A 24552-nucleotide genomic window follows, 5' to 3' on the forward strand; every position below is an offset into this window, starting at 1 on the left:
TGGTGTTCCTACAGCCCCTTTCCTTTCAGGTTCACAGGACTGACTGCAAACGCACAGATGACAGCGGTCTCACACAGTTCTTCGCTCCTGGTCACACCGACGCTGTGTCAGGAAAACAAAATGTTCAGCAGTTGAACAGAAAAAGGTTGACTTTATGAACACAGGTTGAAATCTGTGCTGCCGACAGAGCAATCTTAAGAACCGCACTCCTTGCCCATCCGTCCTCCCTGCCTCTAACGGGGCTGGGAGCAGCCTGGGCTGGCGGAAGGTCCCTGCCCATGGCAGGAGCCTGGGACTACGTGATCATTAACATCCCCTCCAACCCAAACCAGTCTGTGATTTTAACAACCGTGTTGCACATCCAAAGGGAAGTTCTCTCCCATAACAAAAGAAGTAAAAAACTCCACCAAATGCAACCAGCATGTACGAAGAATTTTATTGAATACATTTAGAAAAAAACCCTAGAGCATGGAGACATGAGATTAATTTCCGCATATAAGTTTTACGAACGCGCAGAATCAAACCATGCAAAAAGACATCTCCCCTCTTCAACTGCAGTTGAAGACTCTTATAATGGCAAAATTATTACTGCCTTAAACCCAGCGTTCCAAACACGTAACTCATTGCATTAAAAAGGATCTTGTTCCTGAACAGAGATAAAAGAAATTTAGTAGCAGTTGGGAAGGACCAGTGATTAACAGGTACAGCATTTAACCAATACTCATGCCATGTTTAAAGAATGCAAGCAAAAAATGCATCGTTGCGTAGAATAAGTAGATTTTTTCTTCAAGGCAAAATTCCCAGTAGAACTAATCTCTAAAGTACTGAAATGGTGACTTGATAACATACATGTTCCAGAAGTTCATTGCATGGAAGATTTTTTTTGTTAAGTTACATCGGTGCCCTGTAAGAATCACAGTAGCTAAACAAGCCCAGTGCTTAACAGTATATTAACATTAAAAATAAATTCCAACTCCTCCAAGAAATGTTGCTACAGATATAATATGCAATGCTAGGTAGGAACACGGGCTTATACATGAGGGAAAAGATTAAGGTTTCTGTCACAAACTTGCATAACCATGCAACTTTTCATATTAAAAACAGATTGTGAAGGAAAAGTTCCACAGTCAGTTCTGAGACACATAATAAGCTGTCTACATGTGTCACATGTAAACCCATACCAAAATAACACTACAGCTTTTAGAGACTTGTTAATTATAAAAATATAGCTAGACTGTATCAAGTTAACCAACTTGGTAAATACAGCACAACTTCTGAAAACACGAAACATGGGTAAATTTAACAGCAAGTGTACCAGTATGTACTTGTTTGCAATTTAGTTTCACTATTATTAGACAGGTGAAAACCTGTGCAATCAAAAATCACTTCACTTAGTTTTCAAATCTTGCTGTTGAGAAAGTATTGTGCCTGGCTTGGTACACTACAGCCGGTTTCACCTTCTGCCCACATTTACTAGTAAAAGTTATGGCCAATATTCCATTGAAGTGTCAGCTACCACGCTCCATGTCAAAATGTCATTTCATAAAATGCCAGGATCAAACCCCGGTGTGCTGAAGCCTGTTCTGAGCAACTGCTGCAAACACTCCGATGCAGTAAGCGACACAGCTTTTGCAGCTTGATGATGGATGCAGACATATGGTTATAAAAAGCTGCTAAGAATTAATGTAGTTAAACAAGAGACTTACAGCAGCCTACACCATCTGAAAGTTTATCCTTTTATTTTGAAAAACATCACAGGCACAGAAAAGTAGGCTATTATTTGTAAAAACTATACCTCCTTGCCTGATCAAACCTGGGCTTTTTTTTTTTGTTTGTTTGCTAACTTCTTTTGAACAGGTGAATTTTAAAAATGGTTTTATAGACACTGATGGGGTAAGTTATTATGAAACGCCTGAAGTATCTTTAATTTTGTGCTTAAGTAAACAACAGAAAAAAAGTAGGAGGAATGAATAAAAAGCAAAAGCAAAACTGAGGACCACATTTACAGGAGCTTTTTCTACTTCAGCCAAGTTGACTCAGTTACCAGCAGAACGTAGTTTGAAAGTGTGTACCACTTACAGGGTCTCAAACCCTGCAGCATTAACAGCAGAAGGTGCCATCATCCACATTTCCCTCCGTTTAGTGTTAAGTATACTAAAGGAGAATATGACTTCCTTAAAACTCAAAATTCTGCTTTCCCGAGGAAACTCCATTTCTCTTGTAGTTCTTTAAAGCTGATTTTATGTGATGTAAACTCAGTGCATGTGAGGATGCAAATAAATTGAAAATATGTTAAAAACATGGAAAAGCTATTTAGGGTATTTTAAATCCATATGGATAGACATGTTTGAACTGGCTTGTTAAATAAGAACTTTATCCTGGCGTTTAAATGCTGCTCATTTTGCTGTCCAAGATCAGAGTTCTGCATACAAACCCACAGATGGCATGCTAGTAACTACAGCTAGCTAGAATTTTTCACCCACTAAAGTAATTCTTCTTGGTATTACACTAATAGAAGCTCCACTGGGTGGTTCAGAACACATCAGGGAACATCTGTTCCATTTTTAGAGGACGATTTACAGGCATACATTTTTGTAAGCTTGTACCCCATCACTTCACAGCACCTGAAATTTTCAAATTTATTTAGGGAAAAAAAAAAAAAAAGAAAAAAAAAAAAAGGTGGCATTATTAGAGACTAACAGAATCTTTCAGGCAGAAATTAAAGCTGGAATTTTTAATAGAGGCCCAATGGAGTAAGCAACCACACTCCTTCCAAGTCAATGAGGAAACAGGACCTTGAAATGATGGTAAAGAAGCACCAAAGAACGTTCTGTAAATACAGCACTGGTATTACTTTCTAGATGTCTGCGGATGGGTTTCTTTGGTAATGTATTTCCGACTACTTTAAGCATGAAGTAGGATTTCAAGTACTGCTAAAGACAGAACTCTCAGCTCGAGTGAAATTACACCTGCTGAAAAACAGTAAGATTCTTAGAAATCCATCTTTTAGCTTCAGAATGCCTTTACTAGGTTCTGTGTTTCTCTTGGCATCATTCCAGGTCTACCAAGGTAAGTAGATGAGCATCCACATTTCAACAGTCCACAGGACTGCTTGTTTACGCATAAAAGTTTTGGCACAACAAATAACCGTGTACACTCTGCGTGCCTTGTATGCAAAAACTGTTTTTCTTTCAGCTGCAACTCAAAACTAAGAAACTACTTCAAGCAGAAAGAGAAAGCAACATTACTGCATGTGTTGCTGTTTGGATGAAAGTCTCATCTTTAAAACTATCCTGTTTTCAGCCACCAATCTTCACTGATGGAGAACTGAAAACAAAAGTAAGGTCTTGATTTCTAATTAATTGCTTAATCTCTTCAAAAGACATAGTATTTTTAAAAATATTTTAATTCAAAGGTACAATTAAAATTTGAGACGTTTTAAAGCTTTTTGTTTCTAAGATTTGTCCTGTAGATAAATTTAGTTCTTAGATAACCATCCTCAGAAACAAGAGCTATGCATGTTCACATGGAAATAATTTTCCTGAGACACCTACAGTGTGCACTGGCTTCTCCTACTACACACATCCACCAACTTAAAAAAAAAAAAAAAGAGACACATAATTTTAAATGTTGTAAAATAGGACAGAATATACATTCTAAAGACTGTCAAATATATACAGCACCTTGGTAATTTTACATTAGTCTGCTGTTTGTATATTCTCCACTGCTGAGATTCCAAGTTATTCGGCCATATCACTGTCCATTCACTTTTATGTTTAACAATTCAAATAACCGAAGGTACAGGAATATAAAAACCCATAAATCCCTTGTTACCAACCAGCAAGTACTGAAATCCTTAGCAAAGTATCATTTATTCCATCCCTCCACAGCCAACAGGTATTGAAACAAACCTTACTTTCAGAAGACAAAAATGCAAGTCTACAAGTGTCCTTTCATATTCATGTTTATGTACCTTTTTATTCTAGATGTAGAATTGCATGCTAATCACTTCATAAACTCAGATTTTTCTGTCTGTATTACTGTATACTTCATAATGAACAGTGCTGAATTTAACATGTGCTAGCCAGTAGAAAAAAACACCTACGTTTTAGTCCAGCCTAAACTGAACACTTGAAAAATTAACACAGACCGTTGACTGAGAACACGTCTGTTTGGACAGTCATTGCGTGGTAGGTAAGGCTGTAAGCCAAGGGCAATAGTTCTTCTACCCTAAATTCCCATGGAGACACTGCAACTAGCAGAAATACACTCATGTGAGCAAGAGCAGAAATAGCTATTGCCCTTCAAGATTACACCCCCGTTTACTGTGCGTCAAATTTCTTTGTAGAATGGAGCATATGATCTAGCATTAACAAAAAAAAAAAGGAATCTATATAAAAGTTAAATATTTGATTACAGTAGCAAGTCACCACTTCATAATGGGAAAGAACTTGTCTCTTGGAATCGCTATTGATCTGCATTCTCTTTTTTCTGTTGTGTGCTGGATACTGGTAATTCAAGACTTGCCCATAATAGGGGCTCTGCTTTTTTCATAGTAAGCTCAATCTTTGTAGCCGTCATGTTCACATAACTCCTCTTTACGTCGATTACCTGTAACAAAAAAAGAGATTTCCCACTTCAATTTAAGAAACAGACTGCTAGATATTTGGGAATTAAATCTGAGTACCTTATCACTAAATTTCAGTAGACGTTTAGGTAGATGGAGCTTCCTCGGTTACCTAGAAAAGCCACCCCTCTCCCATTCCCAAGCTATGAGCATGTGTAACCTATACATTGGTCTAACACGTACATAAGCATGCAACTATATAGGGTCAAGGGTTTTCTGCAACACCACTATCATGCTGTTGGGATCAAAAAGGACCTCAGGAAGTCACATGCTCATGCTGCTCAAAGTAGCATCAACCTGATCATTTGGGGTATTAGATTCAGATTTAAGTGTTATTACTGAATGACATGCAAGCAAATTTCTTTCAAAAAGCAGAATAATGAGGAAAACCAAACTATATTGAAAGAGAAGTAGCTGAGGGTTTGTGTTTTGTTTCTTTTAAGAGCAGAAAAATTATTCTTATACTTACTCCCCATAGTTTCACACTGCGATGAAATTCCTTTTCTCCTTCAAATACAATATGGATATTTAACTTCACAGGAAAAACAACAGAAAATTTTGTCAGGCTAATAAAACATTTGACACCTCAAGTATTTTAAAGCAAAATATACCACGCTAAGACTCAGAACCTGCAATGAGCAAAGAGATCAAATTGTCTCTCAGGCATAGGAGTGAAAAATTATTCTAACAGATTCTCGTATAGTATCATAGTCAATAGTGGCCATGTACACATCCTGGAAGCTGTATCATATTCTCTAAATGCGTAATTAAGAAATCAGAGAAGCATTGCAACACTTTTTTTAATATTAGAAGCTGTGAAACTGCATACCATGAAGAACCATATTAAATTACATTAAGCCAAATACAATTAAGTTATGAATCTATAGTTATTTACACATATGGTGATGCAAATCCATCACACTTGGGTTTTAATTTCAAAAGTCAAATTAAAGATATTATTTTACATATTATATTGCAGCTTTTAAAAATGGAATATTAAAGCACAGATGTCCAAACAGAAGGGAAAGAAAAAACTATACATGCTTGAACAAACACAAATGCCAAGAAAAAGCTGTTACTCAAAAGAGATTCTTATGCTAACTCTGCCTTGTAAAGAAAGTAGAAGCTAGATTTTCCTGACTTCAAGGTGCTATAAGAATTAAAAGAATCTTAAGGTAGATACTCACCATTGTGCTATTTGCTTCTACATAGCTCAGGTCAGGAACAGAATTTTTAGCATATACAGAAATAGTCACTTCTCCTCCAGTCTGGTGCCAATCATGCCTGCATGGAACTACTTTCTTACCCTACATAAGAAAAATGGTACAGTAAAGAAGACTTAAAATTGCCTTCAGGAGAATGAACCAATAAGCATAGCTAATAAAGGCCTGTGTTTCATGTTCACAGGAGATTGCAAGACTCCACTTACATCTCTTTTTACTAAATATTTCAGCTATTGGTCCCTGACAAAAACCCCAATGCTTCTAACAGAGACTTCAATAAGAAATCAAGACATTATGTTGATTATGTTGGGGGACGGGGGGGGCGGGGGGAGCCCACCCCAAACCAAAAAAAGCCACCAAAACCCACCCACCCACAAAAAATATGTTACTTGTTGCATTAACTTCCCTTCCAAGACTACAGTTATCCAGCAGGTTGTAGAAAGGACCTGCACAAAGCAAAACAAAGCCATGACTTCAAGTAACATGACAAGTAATATTGTATTACTACAAAAAATGATTTAGTGTTACAGCCTGTTCTCTGATGCAGGGAAAAAAAAAAAAAACCAGTGAAAAAGTCCCAAAATAACAACACAAACGTAAAGTCAAAAAATTCCTGCTAGCTAGAAGCTCATTATCTTGGCATACACACATTTAATATACACACAGTTTCTTAACGTTTGGGTAAATTCATTACAACAGGAGAGTATTCTTGTAGGCTAGTAACTTCAGTGTAGTTTTTTTGGTTTTCTTTTAAAATCTCTCCTTTCTGTATTTGAAAATACTTCTTCAACACAAACATAAATCTTCAAAGCAAGCAGAAATTCTATGGCTTGAAGGAGTAAAGGACTTGAAGTAATTGTTTTAGAATGAGGTAACAGAACTACACTTTCTATAATATGATTTCTCTTCTGTTTAATATTATTGATGATTGCAGTATCAAACTCATTTTTCCTCAGCAATAGACAATATATTCCTAACAAGGATTTTGTGTTCAGCTGCATACAATATGTGACCAGCTAATGTTTTTGAAGTAAGCGTTCAGTTCCATTACTACTTTCTAGACCATTCCCTAAGAATCTTTTTAAAGCTTGAATGGAGATATTTTTCACCTTGCAATTCTGCAGTTTGTTCCCAACACTGCAATTCAAAACCTACAAACTAAACAGATTCCCTCTCTGTGTTTGTTAGCCAACTCGAAACACTCAAGTTAAATTCAGGACATAAAAATATTCAATGTGTAAACAGAATCCAAATTGGACAGAAAGAGAACCTTCCAACCCTGCCTGCCACCCCTGGAACCTCACTGACCTAACCTGCCCTGCCTTCCCAACTCAACTACTCTGAATGAAACTGGAAGTACACTTATTTTACTACAGAACACATATGGCTGCTCTTTTCATGGTCTTTGGGAGAGGAAAGACTTCTAATAACCTTGAAGTAATATATATGGAATACTATAGACTTAACTAACAAAGCTCAAGAGATTGCTATGTTTTTCCTGAATTTGCAAAAACCACTTTACTATAACTATATGTATCACTAAAAAGAAAGGCTGTAATCTTATCACAGGTATACTTCTGCCACAGGCTACTTCACACTCCATCTCTCTGTTGTCATGCTGTGCACAATATTCTCCAGATTATTTCAGAGGCAGTGATCTGTAACAGCTCAACTACAGTAGTAACTCTGTCAAGCTAATAACTACATTTCAGTATTCAAAATTCAGAATGGCCAGCTACAGAATGCACCATTAATGCTACTTACCGCATCTTTTTTAGTCCATATGTGTGTTCCTGTTGTGCAGCCTTCCTGAGCTAAAAATGTATTGAAGTCAGACGTTTTCCTTTTACAACAGCTCCAATACTTCATCCTTGAAAGTTTGCAAAGTAATTAAACAATATTAGGACACTATTTACTGTGAATACTTACAATCTTTATGCAATATTACTGCTAATTTAGTATACCCTCTTCAAGCATTGCCATTTTTGATTGAAGAAGAAATACACAATGAAAACAAGGCAACATCTACAAAGAAAGCAGGAACACATAATGACTATTTAATTAAAAAAATTAAAATAAAGTTAACTGAATACTAACCCTTCATGGAATATAGGTACACCAGAATGGTATATACATACTTCTTCTGTGCTGTGTGGTCCTTCGTATGTCTAGTAAAACAAAGCATTTGAAGTACATTACTGTTACAGGATGTGGACCAAAGAAAAAAACAAAACAAACCCCATAACAAACACTGAACAAAGTACTACAAAGCTTATGAGTAAATAATCTACATTTAATGGCTTGCCCTAGCTTTCCAAAGTAACTGTTCAACTTTCATTCACAGAACCTTCCCTGGCACTCCTGCGAACAAGGTACTTTGTATTAGTTCAATGGTATACATCGAGGGTGACATCATCTATGCTCATAAAGGTCACTTTAAATCCTCAGAGGTATCTACCTTTAAGAATACTCTGAATATTCAGAGAAAACAACTACTTAACAGGTAAATAAAATTTAATTAGTATTCACAGAACACACGGATTCTCAAAAGGAAGTAAATTTAAAATATGCAACTCTGCCACTGAAAGTCAGATCAGTTCTTCCTAACACAAACAAAAGACTGTTGTTAAGTTCTCCTCCCACCAGAGTTTCAGTAAAAAATACAAAATCTGTCAGATGTCCAGTGGAATACCTATTTAAATTCCACTGTCCCATTCTGTACAACACAAGGGCGTCAGTGCAAAAAAATTTCGGTTTAAATGACCGTAATATAAAGACTAATTTTGGTTCTAGAAGTTTTACAACATTTTCTTCGTGGATTCTTCTGGCAGGAAGCATTAATTGGTAAGATCTGCAGGTGCTTCCAACCTAGACACAGATTATCAAGAGCAACTGAAGTATTACCAGTAAAGTACCTCTCACCAATATTATATTTAACATTTTAAGTTGAAACACAGCAGTATCGTAGGTATGGCAAGCTTACTAATTAGAAGTTCAGGACAGGCTTAAAAAAAGTAATGTTAGACCTACTGCATGCACAGTACAATACAGCCCACATCAGTCCGCACTAAAACGTGTTACCAAATCTGCATTCGTTAAGTCTGATGGATTCTCTGCCTTCCCCAAATCAATCTGTAGCACATGAAAAAACAGCCAAGAAAGGAAAACAAAACTGTGCACTTAAGTTTAGCAGCTGGCTTTAAGAGTGGAGCTGTACCACTTACTTTTGAACAGCCTGCATTTTTACATGCCGTCCCAATCTTGATTTCATCACTGTCTTCCTCTGTAAGCAGAATCATATTATAGAAAACAGCAACTGAATTGTATGATGTACTAAATATTTTGCTTTTATTAAGAATTAAAACAAGCTAAGGAGAAGATTAGGAAAAAAAAAACCAAACAACCAACCCTTCTTAAGCTGCCTGTTTTCTGCCTGACACTGAAGTGACAGGAAGGTACAAAGAAACATGTTGGCCAAAATACAGGAGTAGAGTTCACTTCTTGGGAACTCTTTCAGTCATACCTATTCAGAAACTGATGTTCCCACCATGTCCACTCTAACCAGGAAATCTCACGAAACAGGCAGTTCAAATAATTTTAATGGCAACATACTGCTCCTAATACCCAAGTCTCTACATTATTCACATTTAAATTTTGATTATCATTCCCTAGACTGGAAGGGATTGCCCAGTTGTTAGGAACAAGAACATAATTACATGAAACAACCACTTCAGAAGCAAAACAAAAAAAAGCATTTAATTTCTTTATGTGACAATCAGCATCATACACGTACTTAATCTCCCTATAACCTTACCTTTTTTCTCTTCATTTTCTGTTGACAGTTTCAGTTTATCTAGTGCTTGCTTCAAGGAAGCTGACACTTTCAGCTGCAAATTTGTCATTGGCTCATCCGGGCTAAAAAAATGTCCATGCATTCATGTCAGCTTCATGAAAAATCATTTACAAAAGACAAAGCAGTATTTTAATCTTGCTATAAGGGTCTTCTTTTCCAACCTCCCTTACATCAACAAATAAACTAGATTTGTAAATGCCAATTCTTACTGATTATGAAAAAACAGACTAGAAATTTAGAACAGCTTTCAACAGGAAATCCTAAGTACTCTACAACAATAAAAATAAATCAGAGAGATTAAGGAATCTACAGGTAAGCACCCTAAAACTTTTTATGACTGTTTAAAACAGTACCAGTGGTATTCTAAGCTATGAGGCCATAGACTACAATTTTTTTTTTCCTCTGAAGCTAAATGCTGAGAGATCCAGTGCTAAATGCTGAGAGATCCAGTGCTACCCCATCCTAACCAGATTTCTTTTATCTCATTTTGAAGCTTAACACAACATCATAACTGCTACCAAACACAAGCTCTTTTAAAGTTAATTTGAGAATTTTTGCACTGTATGAAGTATATAACATCAAATAACCAAATGAGCTTTAACTTGGCCAACTGACTATAAATTTGGCAAAACTTAGTTTCACATACTGTACCTTGGCCTTTTAATTGTTTCCAATGGTTTTGGTGCCTGAATTATGTGTTCTTGAAATTTGGGTTTCAGTTCAGCTAGCTCCTTTCGTTCAGAGGTAGTTTTGACTTCTGGTTTAACAGGCTCAGGAGGTTTCTCACTGTTATGGAGCCCCTTTGTACAGCCCTATTGTGGAAAGCATATGTTTATATACATTCAGTCTAGTCTGTATGCACAATTAAAAATCAGAAAGAACTGCAACAAGCTTTCTTAATTTATTTCTTCAGCCCCATCCTCTCATTTAGTCAACTTCAAACATTGGCTGCAAAAGAAACCCTACAACTGAAGGGGAAATTACCTTCATTTGGATATATGTGAAAGAAAAATGCATACTTTCCATAATCAAGCAAAGTAACAAAAAATATTGAAGTTCCTTCATTGTTAAAAAGTGTCTAAATAGGTTTTGATAGAATGAATTACAACCATTCAAGCCTGAAAATGAGACTCAAATTCAACATTGGAACAATAAAAATAGCGCATGCAAGACTTAAGAGTTTTAATGAAAGTACGCAAATTTTAAAAATCTAAGCACATGTACCATTCAATATTTATCACTGTCACTTGACAAGTCTAAAAATCATAAATAATCGTAAGTACATACCACAATGCTTAAGAAGTCTGAAAAATCTGTTGTTCTTCTCTTACAACATGACCAACCCTATGAACATTTTGGAATAAAAACAAAACAAGCATGACTAACTTACTTGGCAACAGCTTACAAAAAGCAAAAGACTAATTATACTCCTTTACAAGATGCAGCACATCATGGCTAGAGATTATTTTCTTCCTTTCTTTGGACAATGTTATCATTATCTGTGTTTATAAAAGCCAGAGAAATCTGTTACAGCTGCCATTTCTAGTTCACCCATGCTGCCTTAATCAGAAAGTTCAATAAACCCGGGGCAGTGCTTCCATAGCAAGTTAGATGCCAACTCTGTACAAAACAAAATGCTACTTCATCTGATGAAGTAACATGTTAAACATAACCAACAAATCCTATACAGGAGACTAGGCTCACCTACAGCAGAAGGTACAGGCCCCCTTGCTAAAATGAGGATTTATTTTTTTTTCCTTTCCTTGAGCAAATCTTTCACCTGCTTATTTCCCACCAAAACTCTGGCTATCTGCATTGCATAGCCATCTATCCAACTACATGAACCAAGAGCACTTTTTATTATATAAACCAGAGATCTTATTTTAGAGAAAATTATCTTGCCGCTGTGATTAATGTATCTTGCAATTTGAAGAATATTATTAAAGGCAACAGTTTAACTAACAAATGCACCACTGCTTGGAGTGCTTAAGCAGTGCAACACAAAGGGTTTTAGGTAGGTGGCTCTAAAATATCCTCAACTATTTCCACAGCCAAGGAGACAAATGCCTCACCCTGCCCACTTAAGATTATCTAGAATTCATAGGAAGACAACTGTTCATATAAATTTATGATAAATTTCTATTTGGGGGAAAGTAGTACTTGTTTTAATGTAAGAGAAAGAGGGTAAGCACAAGCTTTTGAGGTAACTGTATCATTTCTGTCTTTATAATTAGGTAAAGTTTTATGTACTGTGTCCTGGTTTCAGCTGGGATAGAGTTATTTTTCTTAGTAGTTAGTGCAGTGCTGTGTTTTGGCTGTGATATGTGAACAATGCTGGTAGCACACTGATGTTTTTAGCTGTTGCTGGGTGATGTTTATACTAAAATCAATGACTTTTCAGTTCCTTGGGCCCTGCCAGCCAGAGGGCTGGGGGGGCATGGGACACTGGGAGGGGACACAGCCAGGACAGGTGACCTGAACTAGCCAAAGGGATATTCCATACCATGGGACATCATGCTGAGTATATAAACTGGGGGAAGAAGAAGGAAGGGGGGGACATTTGGCATTATGGCATTTGTCTTCCCGAGTAACTGTTACGTGTGACGGAGCCCGGCTGCCCTGGGGATGGCCGAACACCTGCCTGCCCAGGGAAGTGGGGAACGAATTCCTTGCTTTGCTTTGCTTGGGTGCGCGGCTTTTGCTTTACCCTTTTTCCCCAACTTTCCATTTTGCTATTATTAATTATTATCGTTACTATTGCTGTTATTATTGTTGTTCTTACCTCTTTATTCTGTTTAAATTATTAAATTGTTCTTATCTCAACCCTTGACTTTTACATTCCTTTTCCAATTCTCCTCTCCATCCCTGAGTGAGGGGGAGTGAGCAACTGGCTGCATGGTGCCTGGTTGCCGGCCGGGGTTAAACCACGGCATACTGTTAAGAGTACAACTGTAATTCTGTACCAAACAAACTGCCAATAGTTTAAGTAACTGTTTCGTATCTGATCTAACAGCACCCATCCCAATTTGCCAGAGGCACATGATGGCCGATTCCACAATCACATACTGGAGTATGAGGAACAGCTCACAGAAAACATGATACCCAGCACATACACACAAGCTTCCATGAGCTCAAAAGACACCACATTATAGGCTAGGGATGGGATGCACTGCCAGAAGAAGCAGCTCCTAAATACCCAGAAAAAATGCTTGCCCCAGAGCTTAGTTCAACAGCAGTTTAATGTCCTAAGAAAGGTCACTTAGGTTACATCTGTATTAATACATTAACAGTGCCAGGCTCCACTCCTAAACACCAGATTTCTGACCATACAATTGTTAGAATGATTTCCAGCACTGTTTTGGCAGTTGTGTCTCAATTATTCCCTCTAGGCACTTTGAGTGCATCCAGTAGATCTTCATGTTGGAAAACAGTCTAACATAACGAATATGGGCTATGCAGTTGGCCTAAGCACTGGAGACCAGTCACAGGTATATTTAATTTGCTACTGAAGATGCAGGCCAAGAATCCTGGACAGCTCCATCGGAGGCATGAGTGACCGGTCCCATCTTAACCAATGCTCCCATCTGGCCGATTAACAGAACACAATTATTTTTTTTTACAGTAGGTAAATGTCACATACACACTAGTGCTCTAGCCACATAAGACCACAAGCAGCTGGTCTGAATTCCAAGAAGGTTAATTAACTGAAAGAGTATGACACCCTCAATGCTTCCAAAGACCTATTCAGAGGACCTAATTAAACTGTTGAGACACCTGAAGTCAAGCAATATGAAATGTGTCATACAGACTTGTATCACATTTAGACCATGTGAGTACAGTTTTTAATTTCTTCTTCAGGTTTAAGTAAGTGTGTTTTTCAAATTTCATGGAGTTGTTCAAACATGATAGGCTGAACATCAGTTTCTACAACACTGAAAGATTTGGAATCAAAAAGGAAAACAATGTTTTTACTTTTTTTTTTTTTTTTTACATTTTTTTTACATATTTGTTTTACATATATGGAAAAAAGGTAAGACTTAAAAATATAGTTGCATACTTACTTTTAGAGCATCATGAAAGACTGGCACACCTGGATGGTAAGTGCATGAATCTAGAAGAAAATCACTATAATTAATATTCCAGCATACCAAGAATCTTTTATTCATCTGATCACAAATTCACCAAAAAATTCACACTTGCAATTCATGTATGCAGTGTGCTGTCCCACTTCCCCAAGTACATATAATTATTAAAGAAAATACAGAACAAACTTTCTGACTGCATATATTAAAGCTAAATAATCAAGATTTTTTCTCTTCTGTGTTATACAACACAAACTTCCACTTCCATACAGAGCAAGTAAACCTTCTATGGACCATTCCTTGCCTTCATCAATAATCAGTCCTTACCAGTAATTCAGCAGAAGTAAAAAGATGGCCCTACGGCCACCCAACAGACATAAAATACTGGTTTACAGCATCACATACATCTATTTGCATATGATCAAAGCTTTCTATCTAGAAGCACTCTGTTAAAAAAGTCTCTTAATACACATCTTCAGTTCATTAATTTGTCCATGATAATTAGCTTGCTCTTTTTCCCATGTTTGTAGTATCCTAGCTCACTTCAGGACTTGAACCCAAAGGCTAAACTTCCATATACACAATTTAAACATGTGAATACTATTAATTATTAATAGTTCCTGTACAAACACTACACTGAAACACAACTTCAGTTAACAGAACTGTTTATATTCATAAATGTTTATGAACATTAGTTTTATGTAGCAACTGTTACTTTTTTACTGATTTTTTTTTCTCAAAAGTAATGTAATTGCTCTGATTATGTAACTTCTCTTTGACATATACTGCATAGATAGTATTTTAATGACCTGACTCTAAAAGCTATCTTTTAGCCTTTAAAGCAAGTTTTTTGGTGGTGTTAGAGACAGCCAAAATTAAAAGTGACAGGAGCAGTAACCATTTTTATAAGCCCACATAAAAAGAAGAGTGAAAAATATTACAATGCACATAACAGGAAGCAAAAGAGAGAAGTGATAAATAACTTTATTAATAAACTACAGATATTAAATAGGAGAAAAAAAGAACCCAAACTTTGTTGTTTCTGTTTTTTATAAACACATAGATTTGTAACAGATCTTGCTTATCATCATTTTCTTTAATTTTATATTCAGTCTAAGGCACTAATACAATCTGACATATCAGTTCCCACTGTAACTCTAAAGGTACATATTTTGGGACATTAGTTCTTCAGCAGGACTTACAAACTTATCCATGAATTTCTACCAATTCCTTCAGCTTCACGATGAAAACCTAACACTGGTAAACCTCACAAGAAAAATTAAAAAGTGTGGTTATTTTGTATAGAGACCAGAACTTCACTGCTAAATCAAGTAAAAATAAAAATAGAGGTTATTCTTCTCTAGAAGTATGAAACTATGTCATCCTGGGAGTAAAACTAAGCCCTGTTTGCAGCAAAGATTATTTCTGATTCAGAAGACTTAAATGACAATTTCTAATCCCTCACAAGCATGTTTGTTTAAATGAGAGAGGTACTGATAAGCAGTGCAACATGTTGAGAGACCAAAATCATCTTACAATCAATTAACTCAGGGGGGACTATGCTCCAGCTCTCAAGTCAGACAACAGACAAGCATTTATCCACCTGGCCAAGTCCAATCCTTTTTCCTTGCTCTCTGAAGCCCTCACTGCAAGAGGTACATCATGCAGTAAGCGACAGCCTACTTTGCTGCTAACTCACGAGGGCCATACGTGTTCCACAACAGACGATGCTGAGACAAGGAGTTCTGCAACACCTAGAACAGAGGCAGCGGGACTTACCTACTAAGCAGTCTGACCATTCTGCATACAAGACGACAGTAGAAAACCCAAGTTGTTTTCAGTCATACTGAGCCCAACAACTCTTGTCTGAATATAGTTTACATCCATAAAAGTATCCTATCTCAGATTAAGTGGGGAGAAAATGGGAATTTAGGATACACTGATAGTCACCCGAGCAGTTAAAAGCATGCTCTGTTTCTGATTTACACAAGTTCTGATTCCAGACTCTGGTTGCTATTTACATTTTTCACTGGGGGAAAAAAAAAAAAAAAGAAAAATCTAAGTTACTCTCTACTGGTGTTAAAACCTTTCCATAACCAGGAAAAATGTAAGGTTTTTCAAAGCATGCCATTTCCACAGAATCACAGAATGGTCAGGGTTGGAAGGGACCTCTGGAGATCATCTAGTCCAACTCCCTGCTAAAGCAGGGTCACTCGGAGCAGGCTGCACAGGATCACATCCAGGCAGGTTTTTCATGTCTCCAGAGAAGGAGACTCTATAACGTCTCTGGGCAGCCTGTGCCAGGACTCTGTCACCCTCAGGGTAAGGAAGTTCTTCCTCATACTCAGAAGGAACTTCCTGTGTTTCAGTTTTTCCTCTCACCTTCAGATCATTTTTTGAGATGCAAGTACCACAAATTTTCCAGTTTGTTCTTTGGTTTTGTTTTTTTTTTTAAATGCTGATTTCATACCCAAACCAATCCCAGACCCACAATGCACACACTGCTGTCTGCTGTTACCTTACTGCTACATACTTCCTTATTCATTTACAGTGCCAAAGCAATGGGAGGTCATTAAACCTCGTGAACTTCATTCAGCACCTTGAGGAAACTGATGCCTTCAAGTGGTTGCTGAAGCTAGGAAGCCAATTCCAGTGAATTTCTCACAGTGTTGGAAAAAAACATAGAAAACTGGACAAACATGGTATGACAAGAGGAAAGAAAGGCTCAGCCTGAGAAACAGCCATGGGGAAGACAAGAGCATCAGAGGTGCACTTCATAGGAACAGAGTTTGAACTGTGGGGACCAGACAAGGTTAAAGAAAACTGACTCCCGGCAGACTCAAAAAATCAAAGCTATCACTTATTGCAACTACATCTCTCACTCATGACATCTCAGAAATACATAAAGTAAGTTTTCATCAGCTCTGTGACCACGTTTATCCTGTGGGTGCAACATCACTAAGTTTGGTCTAAAGGAAAAAGGGTATAAACAAACACAAAAGAGTATGTGCTTCTGGTCTGGCAATGGACCAAATTAAACCACATTAAAGGGCCAAATGTAGCTCACACCAAAAAAAACCCCACTGCAGTATGGTGAAGAAATAGAGACAAACACATATAACATATACAATTTCAGTCTGGTTTTGCACACCATTTCTTTCAACTGTCATTAAGCAGCACTGCTTTCAAACCTATGCCAAAGTTTACATGTATTACCTCATACTGCTGCTTTAATGACAAAATTTAATCTGGCCTTAAAATGGATTAGAATTGTTTATATGGTCATTCAGAGGTTAAAATAAAGATAATTAAGAAGCTACCACCACTTCTGAATTAAGTTCTACCTTCTATGCCAAATGCTGTACAAGTGTTTAAGACTATGGATTAACTAGTAGTTAACATATCTAAAATGCATGTGAAATTTGTACCTTGTCAGGCATGCCACATAAATTCATAACTGTGCAGTCAGTCACAACTGTGTAGACATACCTTTAATGACTTCCCTCAGGCTGTTTTTTCTGCCTCTCTTTAAGAGGCATACAGTCCTTCATGTCAGCCAGTTGCCACTTGCTCATTTTTTGGAAACAATGAGAGTTTCTACAGAAAATACATGCATATGTTATTTCAGCCATCAGATTTTTAAGATAATATTAATGGCCTCTTACCTCAATCACCACTACGGGATTATCTATACTGCAGGCTGAATGTAGACAAAAAATACTGAAAGATCCAAAACCACTTTGGGGCGAGCAGGCCTCATTTTCTACCTATTATTATTTAAGAAAACTTCCTAATACAATATTTATTCTAAGCTTAACCATTATATTATGTCAATGCAAAACTTAGTAAAAGGATAAGTATTTCAGTGTTTAAACCTGTACTAGCTTTAATCCCCACAATATTTTAAGAGGCAAATCCAAACACAGCTCTGAAACACAAATATTTGAACTTGGCTGCTATATACAGCTAAATGTGGATTTAGATGCCTAAGTAGTAATCATCCCATTGAGACCATGGTGAAGTTTAGGGACGCCACAAGTTAAAATCACTCTGCTTCCACAGAAAATGTCAAACTTGGTTTTCTGAACTGGTCTGCGAATAACCGCGTTTACCTTTAGAACTGCTTAGTCTAGGACACGGTAAATACAGTAAGTGTTCCAGCCACTCGGTGAAAGAAACTTCACCACAGGAAGCTGTCTTCCCCAATCCAAGCACCACACAGCACAGGGCCATGCCAAGCAGATCAAGTCGTCTACAGCTTGATCACGAACACAGTAGCAGATGGTAAAGAACTGTTATTTTAATAATGAGCACAGGTCATGAAGCCCCAGTGAGTAGTTTTACTATAAACCCCCCTGTCTGCTTTGTCTGTTGGGGCAAAGGGGACGGTGTGGAAGAGGTCACTAAACGGAAGCATTCCACAACTGTGCCTACTTTTGCTGTTACTACCGTTAGCAAGTCTTAATCAAAATGCTTGCCCCTCCCTTTGCAAATACTTAGATCAGAAAAATACTTTATGCCATGGTTCTTACCCACATACTTGAACATGTTAGCCTACTTTTAATCTTGTGGGTCACTAAAAATTAAGCTAATGTAAAGAGGCCGTTATAGAAATGCAGCCAACAGAGTTACTGTACAGACCAGCTGAGAGCAAGCCTGCTGAAAATTCAGACCACCCTTCTTCTGCCTCTGTAGAATTACAAAACCTAAAATGACAGTGCTTTAAAGATGTTTCACCAGCTACTGGGTTGCCAGTACACGCAGGGGAAGCACTACAAGAGCTCATAGCGCTCGGCAAAGCAGACACGAGATACATTTAAGTACCTGCTGCAAGTCCACACACTACCATTACAAAAATAACAAAGTAGCTGGTAACTGCTACGGATGCAACACCACACAAGCCCTCAAGAGAAACACCTGTCGCTCACGGCCTCCAGTTTCTACCTTTGGAACTTAGGGCAGTACCGTACAGGTTCTTACCGGCCCGTTTCCCCTCATACTGCTGTGACAGTTTTATCATTACGACAGAGACCTCGGGGCCAGGCCCACGGCCCGCGCCGCGCTTCCGCATCGACAGCGCAACTTTCGCTGTCCAGCTGCCGCGGAGCCCGCAGCGGAGCAACCAGCAGCATCGCTTGACCCCACCGGGCCGGCCCCGGCCCCTAAAGCCACAGAAAGCACCCCACGAGCGCACGAGTCCGCCCGGGGACAAGCGAGCCTGGAGCAGCACCCTGCAGTGCCAGGCGAAGGCGGGAGGGACGCGGACACACACAGGCCGCCCCCCGCAGGCCGGGGTGACAGCTCCGCACCGCGACGCGGCTCCGGCAACCGGGGGGGACACCGAGCGCGGCGGGCACGCCAGGCGCCTGCCATCGCCCCTCAGACCTCCCCTGCAGACCCCTCGGCACCCCTCCGAGAGGCCCTCCCTCGCGTCCCCCACACCGAAAGCTGGGGAGGGCAACGAGGGAGGCACCCCGCGCCCCTCTTCCCTCACCGCCGCCTTTCCCCGCAGCTCTCACCCTCCGTGTTGGTTTCGGGGTCGAAGCGCTGGCCGCAGCCCCGGTTGTAGCAGAGCAGCGACATGGCGGCGGAGCGGCCGGCGGCGCTTCCTGCCCCACCGCTCGGAGCGCGGAGCCCGGCGGAGCAGGAGGCGGCAGCCGGGCAGCGCCGGGAGGCGGGGCAGCTCCCTTCAGCGGAAAGAACCGGCCGGACCCTTCCGGAATCTTCACGAAGCTTCGGGGGAAGGGGAGATCGGGCAGGCGCGGCTGCGCAGGCGGCGCTGCCCGGACAAGAGGAGGAGGAGGAAGCGGCGGCGGGGCCGGTGCCGGCTGCAGGGCGGCGCGGGGCGCATGCGCAGGGCGGCGCGGCGGGTGCCGGCGGGCGGCGGGGCGCAGGGGCTGCGGCCGGGGAGCGGGAGCCCTGGCGTCCCGCGGCGCTCGGCCGTCTCGCCGCCCACGGTGGGGCTGGCGCCGGGCTGAAGTGGCCCTGGGAAGCTCTTGAGCTGCAGAGGAGGAGGAGGAGGAGGATGGTTGTTACCTCCTCTGGCCGTGCTCCCCGTTCCCGGGGCCCTCTCACGCTGCCATGCGGTGGTTGGGCCCCTGAGGTGCTGAGGGAGGCTGGCCGCCGCCTGCCTGCCTGCCTGCCTGCCTGTGGAGGAAAGGATACTTTATTTCAAAAGAAATTTCATAGCTATCAGAAATGCCGGTGAAAACGATTTTTTTTTTTTTTTAATGTTCTGTCAGTTCCCTGAAAGTTACCTGGAATGCTCCTGTCAGCTGACCAATACATGCGTCCTCTCTAGTGTGCCAACTTCTTTGATGTATTATATGTATGTACTAATTATAGCTAGCTACGTTTCCGCAGGCAAATACAAACTGATACTTTCTAATTAAGCATCTACTGCACGTCTTTAAAAACAGAAATCCCTAGGTGTTCTTAAAGCATACAACAAATCCTGAGGCGCATGTGCATGGAATGAACAGATTAAGTGATCCCTACAAGTGTTTTAAAGGGAGTTTAAAGATTCAAAAAAGATCCTCAGGAGACTGCTTCCAAAGTAGTCCTAAGCTTTGCAAGTTTATGTGAGGTGCGCTCCGCTTGCTTCGTTATATGTATATCTTACATAAAAGATCCAGGCGTTTGCTTGAGCCATCACTTGCTTCTGATCTGAAGCTCCCACTGAGGACTGTGGTAAAACCACGAGGAAAAGCTGCTTAGTTTCAAGCAGAAAAAGCATTCTGTTGCTATTTGCCAGGAACATTTTAATGTATAAGTACATGTGGTGATTTTGAAAAGAAAGGGGTGAAGTAAGGATATAATTATGTTTTATGCTTCTCTTTTTCTATAGAAAGCATTTAAGTTGTTCCTGATTGTTGGATATCTTGTTTTATAAAAGAAGATTGACAGAAACATTGGTTAAAGTAGGTGCATTTGCATTGTTATCATAGGCCCAAGAATTGTTCTTAGGGCATGAAATTCACCTTATTCACTGTCAGTGAAATTACCATGTAAGAATAAAAGTCTGATTCATAAAATAAGCTTTGTGCTATTCCTGTGACTGTTGCATTTCATCCTTAGTCAGCAAGCATACTTCCATTTCAGAAGGAGCTAGCGTTTTTTGGCTTTACAATGCAAAAAAGTTAAGTGACTGCAGAGGCAGCATCAGTTTTGGTTCTGAGAATATTTGTATAGAAGTTCAAAACATGTTATTTTACTAGCATGCTATTTACTGGATTGAACAGTAGCGTTCCTATGACCTTAGTAATGGAGGTTGGTCCAGACACTCACAAGTAGTAAAACTTGTGGGGAGAAAAATTAAAATTAAAATCCATATAGTTCCCAAAAAGTATCATGTGGTGCTTTCCCCACCTAATTATGGAGACATGCCTTTAGATCTTGGAGAAGCAAATCCGTAAAGAATGTATTTGTTTCATAGTTCAAAATTCTATAGTCTATCCTATTAAAGAAACTAATTTGAAAACTCTGTTGTTAATTTTAACAGACATATAATTGGTTCTCCAAAGGTTACTGAGCTGTATTTGTCTTCTTTCTACATTATATTAAATGGAATGGCTTTTTTTAAATTTTTGCTTCACAGAAGCCAATAGTGGTTTGTAATTGAGTCTTTTGAAATTGCATATATGCTGCCTGCATGAAACACTACAGATTCACAGTACACAATAGTCATCTCGCAGAGGTCTGCGTAGCCTCAAAAAAGCAGTTCCTATGCTTGATAGGAAGGCCTAGGAGATTTTCAACCCAGTTTTGAAAATGTAGTGATTAACTTGTTCAAATAACATTTAGAGATTCATCTTCTTGTGTGCATATTAGACTTCCAAGTCTAGTATGTCTATAAATAGACATTTATTCCTGTATAATTTATGTAGAAACCTCTCTTTTTAACTGAGTTTCAGAAGGATAAGGGTTAACTGTAATGGCTGGTTTTTTAAAAAACTGGATTTTGGGTCCCTAGACCTTAAAACATTAAGAGTACTTACATAATTTTTGATGAGTTTTGTCTTTTTAGTTGCAAAGTCTTCTAGAGTGTTGGACAAACTTTTTATGTAATCTTTAACAATTGGATCTTGTATTTTGTGTTCTGAGATATCTTATCGGAGAAATAGTGAAAGATTTATGTTCATATAACTTCTTTATTTTTATTTCATTTACACATGCTCTATTATTCTCGCTTAAGAAATTCTACACTTAAGTATTCTACACTGAGCAGTGTTCTACAGTGAACAGACATGCACAGGGGGATTTAGTGCTTTTCTGGACTCGTATGTATGTATGCATTTGGATAAACTTAAAAAGTCACTAGGAAATAATCTGTCAGTGGCAGTCATACTGATGGTGAGAACACAGGGGGTTTTTTTTGCTGATCACAGATGACTGCAAAATGTCAGAAGTGTTCTCATTGAGGGGAATTTTGAAGTAATTCTAGAGCAGATTAGGACTTGATCATAGTTTGTATAATTCCATGAAAAACCGCCATTATTGATACGGTGTCACTGAGGCTAGCAGAAAGGGATGGGAAAAATAGCAGCTAGAAAGGGAAGCTGCACATCTGCAATCCAGAAACCAGATGCACATTCTTAAGAGTAGTGATGACTGATGTGATTATTACTGTTGCTCCATCACTGAAAGCTTTAAAAGGATGTTTGGGTTTGTATGGTATCTACTGGTTTTATGTATATATACATGTTATATAAATAAAACAGTGTCTTTCAAGCACAGATAATATATGTGAAGCAGGAATTGCTCCAGGAAATTCCTGTGTCTTGTTATTCAGGGTGTCAAATTAGATGGTCAGACAGTGAAAATGAGTTTCTCTTGTGGTGAAGGAGTTTGATCCCTCTTTCTCAGAGAAAATCCTTTTTAATTTGAGATTCATTATCTGCAATCTGGACCAGAAGACTGAAGTGTCACAGCAACACATTCATTGTGACAATATTCTTCTCTTTCTAAATCCTCTCTGCTTCCCCAAAGTGGTAGTTAGACAGATTGAACTAGTACAGCCGGGAATGTGTGTTGCCTTTTAGGTGTACAGAGCCACTGCCAATCCTGTGGACTTGAGAACCGATGAAAAATGCTTCCTTATTATCCCCTGGAGATGACCACTGTCATGTGAAGCGTTCTCATCCTTCACACCTGCTTGCCATGAAATACTATGCATTTTATTATTCTTAACATTAATGTACCTAAACCCAATAGTTCAATACTTTTAAGAATTTGTTATGGAAGGTTTCAGTTCAAGGCACTCTGTAGCAAGTAGGAAGCCCCTACCAAGAACTGTATTGGCTACTTTGGACCAAACAGGTAGGTGAAATGAACAGAGTGTGATGTTGAATTCTGATGAGGTAGATTGCAAGGCAATTCTTTGTCAAAGGCAGCATTAGGCAGGCATAAGTGATGCCTATTAATTGCACTCTAAGCTTGAAAATATATTATCAGATCTGGTGTTTGTTTTACTATTACCCTCTTTCGGCTCTCACTGCTAAGTAGCATGTCAGTGCACCCTGCTCTTGGGCACTGAATGATTTCTGTGTGTCCTGACATGCTGGATGTATTTTCTGGCTCATAGCAGAGGGGTTTTTATCCCCTTTTTTGCACAAAGCTGGATTCTGTGCAGATTTCCTTTGCCAAAAGCCATCCTGAGTTTCTACCAGACAAAAGTCATCTCATCTCATCCATGGTTAATGGAACTTATACATGAGATAGTCACAAATTTCTAAGCATTTGAAATGGCAGGGTTTCACTGTAAATCCCAAATCTGTAAAGAAACAGCATGTTTCATTTCACTTCTCAGAATGCAGAATCTGCTGATTTCCTTGCCGTTTTTTTCAGCGAGGAGCCTTTGATCCCGCTGTCTGCAAACCAGGACATTTTTCATGCAGAATTGCTAATCCTAGGATTGCAAAAAAATACTCAAACTAAACCAATTTCAAATAAAACTGACAGACGGTGGGGAGAAGATTGTCAAGACTAGCTCCGGACTAAGGCTTCTATGTGGGTGGCACCTGTCACACCAGAATGTTTTGGCTTCTCTTGAGTGGCAAAGGGCAACTTCCTTGAACAGATGGGGAGTCCTTAAATTCAAAGGGATTCTGGGGACACATTGAGAATCAGGGCAGGTAGCTCTGTTTCAGATCTGGAAATATCAAAGTGTGACATAATTAAACAAATCCTTTCTTTAGGAAGCTTAGCAGAGGTTTAAAATACAAATGTAAATCCCTGTAAAGCCAAGAATCAAAAGCCTGCAGAACTTGCAAAAAACTGTCCAGTTCAACTGAAAATGCTTAGGTTTGATGGGCAGAGCATCTTAAAATGTCACATCTCATGGAGAAGGAGAACTACTGGCTTTTTAGGAGAGAACACTTTTCTCCCCCTTCTGTGATTGCCATTGCTAACATTTTTTAAATGCCAGTTTTTCTCAGGCTGTGAAGGAAGTTAAACAGGACCCACTTCTAAAAATCCACCTGAGTGCTTAGATGCTTCATTAAGGCTCGCCACCTGCCTTTGATATCTGGCTTTAGCATAGGCTTGCTGTGTGATCTTCAGAATTCATTTAAGGGAGAATTTTCGAAGTTGTCATCTAACCTAGGTGCCTGCATTTCATTTTGAGAGAGGTTTAGTCACTTATGGCTGGATTCTCAAGGGGCCTTTGAAACCTAGAAAATGTTCTAAGTTTTTAAGTAGTTTTCAGAAGCTGGCTTTCAGGTCCTGCTAAGGAGACTGGAAATTTTGTTACCGAGTTCAATAGGACAT

The 24552-nt window shown here is 39.1% G+C and overlaps 1 protein-coding gene across 1 annotated transcript; it reads right to left on the bottom strand.

Annotated features, from left to right (window-relative positions):
- Positions 1-411: 411 nt before the first annotated feature.
- Positions 412-19617, bottom strand: CHORDC1 (cysteine and histidine rich domain containing 1). The gene is made up of 11 exons (XM_056329842.1): positions 19305-19617; positions 13765-13814; positions 10991-11047; positions 10355-10515; positions 9665-9765; positions 9075-9133; positions 7948-8018; positions 7615-7720; positions 5815-5934; positions 5097-5159; positions 412-4611 (listed from the first exon to the last, which is right to left on the bottom strand). Exons 1-11 carry the CDS (start codon positions 19366-19368, stop codon positions 4468-4470), a joined length of 996 nt encoding a protein of 331 aa, XP_056185817.1. The 5' UTR covers positions 19369-19617; the 3' UTR covers positions 412-4467.
- Positions 19618-24552: the final 4935 nt, after the last annotated feature.

This window comes from Falco biarmicus, chromosome 2 (genome assembly GCF_023638135.1).
Source record: "Falco biarmicus isolate bFalBia1 chromosome 2, bFalBia1.pri, whole genome shotgun sequence".
Lineage (NCBI taxonomy): Eukaryota > Metazoa > Chordata > Aves > Falconiformes > Falconidae > Falco > Falco biarmicus.

What these genes read in the sequence shown, in the direction of transcription:
- CHORDC1 (XM_056329842.1), bottom strand. Translation starts at nt 19,368, where the DNA reads ATGTCGCTGCTCTGCTACAACCGGGGCTGCGGCCAGCGCTTCGACCCC. An exon ending in CAGACTTCTTAAGCATTGTG is followed by an intron (nt 10,516 to 10,990) that starts GTATGTACTTAC and finishes TTTCCACAATAG; the next exon opens with GGCTGTACAAAGGGGCTCCA. An exon ending in TAGAAGCAAATAGCACAATG is followed by an intron (nt 5,160 to 5,814) that starts GTGAGTATCTAC and finishes TTTCCTGTGAAG; the next exon opens with TTAAATATCCATATTGTATT.